Source organism: Coenobita brevimanus, chromosome 48 (assembly GCF_032717465.1).
Source record: "Coenobita brevimanus isolate Jiangsu-jjx chromosome 48, ASM3271746v2, whole genome shotgun sequence".
NCBI classification, from domain to species: Eukaryota; Metazoa; Arthropoda; class Malacostraca; order Decapoda; family Coenobitidae; genus Coenobita; species Coenobita brevimanus.
Window position 1 is genome coordinate 25,011,273 of NC_137001.1, and position 3,602 is coordinate 25,014,874.

A 3,602-nucleotide genomic window follows, 5' to 3' on the forward strand; every position below is an offset into this window, starting at 1 on the left:
TCTCTCTCACACACACACACACACACACACACACACACACACACACACACACACACACACACACACACCCGCATGCACACACACACACACACACACACACACACACACACACACTCACCTCTGATACACCCTATTATAAGTAGCTTCACACTTGAGAGTCGCCACCCCACCAGCAGTGAAGTGCGACTCCCTCAGCCTAAGGGCAAGTCTAGAGGTGCGTGAGAGGCCCATCCCACCCACGCCCACGCCCACAGCCCGCCCGTTGTCGCTCTCCATCACCAGAAAGGAATGATGGGCGGGGATCTGGAAAAATGGGCGTGGAATTAACTGACTGAGTTTTGTTATAGAATGGAGAGTGAGAGACTGACGAGGAGAGTGAGAGACTGACGAGGAGTGTGAGAGACTGACGAGGAGAGTGTATATGAGTGAGGTGGAGGGTGGGAGAGGGAGGGGTAGGCCAAGGATGAGATGGAGGGATGGAAGGGAGAGGATAGAAGGGAGAGGATGGAGAGTGAGAGACTGACGAGGAGAGTGTATATGAGTGAGGTGGAGGGTGGGAGAGGGAGGGGTAGGCCAAGGATGAGATGGAGGGATGGAAGGGAGAGGATAGAAGGGAGAGGATGGAGAGTGAGAGACTGACGAGGAGAGTGTATGTGAGTGAGGTGGAGGGTGGGAGAGGGAGGGGTAGGCCAAGGATGAGATGGAGGAATGGAAGGGAGAGGATGGAGAGTGAGAGACTGACGAGGAGAGTGCATGTGAGGGAGGGGGAGGCCAAGGATGAGATGGAGGAATGGAAGAGAGAGGATGGAGAGTGAGAGACTGACGAGGAGAGTGTATATGAGTGAGGTGGAGGGTGGGAGAGGGAGGGGTAGGCCAAGGATGAGATGGAGGAATGGAAGGGAGAGGATGGAGAGTGAGAGACTGACGAGGAGAGTGCATGTGAGGGAGGGGGAGGGGGGGAGAGGGAGGGGTAGGCCAAGGATGAGATGGAGTGGAGAAGATGGAGAGTGAGAGACTGACGAGGAGAGTGTATGTGAGTGAGGTGGAGGGGGGAGAGGGAGGGGTAGGCCGAGGATGAGATGGTGGGATAGAGTGGAGAAGATGGAGAGTGAGAGACTGACGAGGAGAGCGTGTGTGTGAGGTGGAGGGGGGGAGAGGGAGGGGGAGGCCGAGGATGAGATGGAGTGGAGTGGAGAGGTATATATGAGAGGGGGGTGTGAGCTGGGAGCGGGTCAGTGAAATGCCGGGGGACAGGGCGACATGGAGGCGATTTGTTTGTGGCCACCCCTTACGGGATTAAGGCGTCTGGCAATAGATAGATAGATAGATAGACAGATAGATATTGTTAGGGTAGAGTGTGGTAATTTCTGATTTTATTATTTAGTTATTTCTTTGCAAACTTATATAAGGATTTGTTTTCATATGATATCGTAGGTTTGAAGGTGAGAAGGTGGTGGACATACATACATACATACATACATTATATAGATAGATAGATAGATAGATATAGATATACACATACACACTTCCCTCCTCTTTCTTTCTTTCTCTTTGTCTGTCTGTCTGTCTGACTCTTTCTCTCTCTCTCTCACACACACACACACACACACACACACACACACACACACACACACACACACACACATAACACATTTCCCCCCCCACACACACACACTTCCCCTCTCTCCCCTCCCATCCCCTCCCCCCTCCTCTCTCTCTCTCTCTCTCTCTCTCTCTCACACACACACACAAACACACACACACACACACCCATAACACATTTCCCCCCCACACACACACACTTCCCCTCTCTCCCATCCCCGCCCCCCCCCTCTCTCTCTCTCTCTCACACACACACACACACACACACACACACACACACACACACACACACACACACACGTCCCCTCCACACACACTTCCCCTCTCTCCCCTACCATCCCCTCCCCCCTCCTCTCTCTCTCTCACCTTCACGTCGTTAATATACCAGTACAGGTGTGAGGGAGGTCTGGCCAAAGGTGAGGTGCAATTAGCCTTCAGTTCTTCTCCAGGTGACCATTGCTCCTTCCCCAAAGACAGTTTCGGTGGCGATTTAGGCTCGTCTGTGGGGAGGAAGAAGAAGAGGAAGACTTAGAACTACACCTATCGACAGCATGAAAGTCCCTGGGGCTTCAAATACAACCAACAACGGTCTAAAGTCAGTCAACGTTCCAAATTGTACTGCTGCTTACTCAAGGATTGTTTTGGTGGCAATTTAGTTGGTTTGAAGGAGAGGGAGAAGGAGAGAGAGAATGAGAGGGAGAAAGAAAAAGAGAATGAGAGGGAGAGGGAGACTTAGGTCTTTGCGTATTGACTGCACGGGGTAACTATCACAACCGTCTAAATTCCATCAAGGTCCCTTATAATAATAATAATAATAATAATAATAATATATAATGATGATGATGATGATAATAATAATAATAATAATAATAATAATAAGAAGAAGAAGAAGAAGAAGAATAGTAATAGTAATAATAATAATAATAATAATAATAATAAATAATAATAATAATAATAATAATAATAATAATAACAGCAACTAGAATCCAGTAACTATCCCACAGACAGTCACTGATCTCCACCTGCTGTTTCTTACAATGACCTTGACCTCATTGGGATTAGTTTTTTTCTATCAGCAATGGCCCATAACAGGACACATAACCTGGGCCATTCAGATTCCAAACTGTGTGGTATTGAGAGGGTTAAGCCTATATAGCACACACTCTGCTCCTTCACCTCGCTCCAGAGAGAGAGAGAGAGAGAGATCACCCTTTCCACTTACCTACGACCTCCATCACCTTCACCTCTGAGTCCTTCTCGAAACTCGGGTAATCCTCGAGCACCTCACACTTGTACTTCCCACTCGAGGCGTGAGAGATATTTCTGAGGACGACTATCTCACGCTCCGACTTGCCCTTCTGCGTGGGAGAGAGAGAGAGAGAGAGAGAGGGTTAGTAGAGAGAGAGAGAGAGAGAGAGAGAGAGAGAGGGTTAGTAGAGAGAGAGAGAGGATTAGTAGAGACAGACAGACAGAGAGGAGGTAGTATGCTTATTTGTTTATGTGTGTGTGTGTATGTATGTGTTATGTCAGGTGTTCTTAGGTCAGCTTTCCCTCCTAACACCACCTATGGCATAGCTGGGTCACTTTCTAGACAGGAGCTTAGACACTGAGAGGACCAGGGCATAAACACACAGAGCAAAAACCTTATATATCACCTGATTCTAGAGACAGGGAAGCTACACAATCCAAGAGGCTGTATGCAAAGGTAAAAGGTGGAACTGGCAGGTATATTCTTACAGGTGTCACGCAGGATATCGACAGGACAGACGGACAGACACTGTACTTAAGTGGAGTTGGGATTACACTTTGTTCCAGGGCTGCATGTACTTTATGATACTTATATACATGCCCCGCGTCACAGCTGAATAGTGTAGGGAGGTGGAACACTGTTTGTGTCTCGTCTCACATTCAGTAGTTAAACACTGTCACTATACTCTATACACTAACAGTCACTTTCACGTTCACCTCACGGGCATGGGAGTCACAGTCACTGTAGGGAC

At 48.4% G+C, this 3,602-nt stretch overlaps 1 protein-coding gene across 1 annotated transcript in view; it reads right to left on the minus strand.

The window, feature by feature from the left end:
* Positions 1 to 208: 208 nt before the first annotated feature.
* The window catches only part of LOC145399357 (uncharacterized), a 6,781-nt gene continuing 3,387 nt past the window's right edge, over positions 209 to 3,602 (minus strand). Inside the window, exons 2-4 of the mRNA XM_080272010.1 lie at positions 2,825 to 2,960; positions 1,938 to 2,102; positions 209 to 303 (exon numbers count right to left, since the gene is read on the minus strand). Of these exons, the coding sequence (XP_080128136.1) occupies positions 209 to 303; positions 1,938 to 2,102; positions 2,825 to 2,960 (396 nt within the window). The remainder of the gene's footprint in view (positions 304 to 1,937; positions 2,103 to 2,824; positions 2,961 to 3,602) is intronic.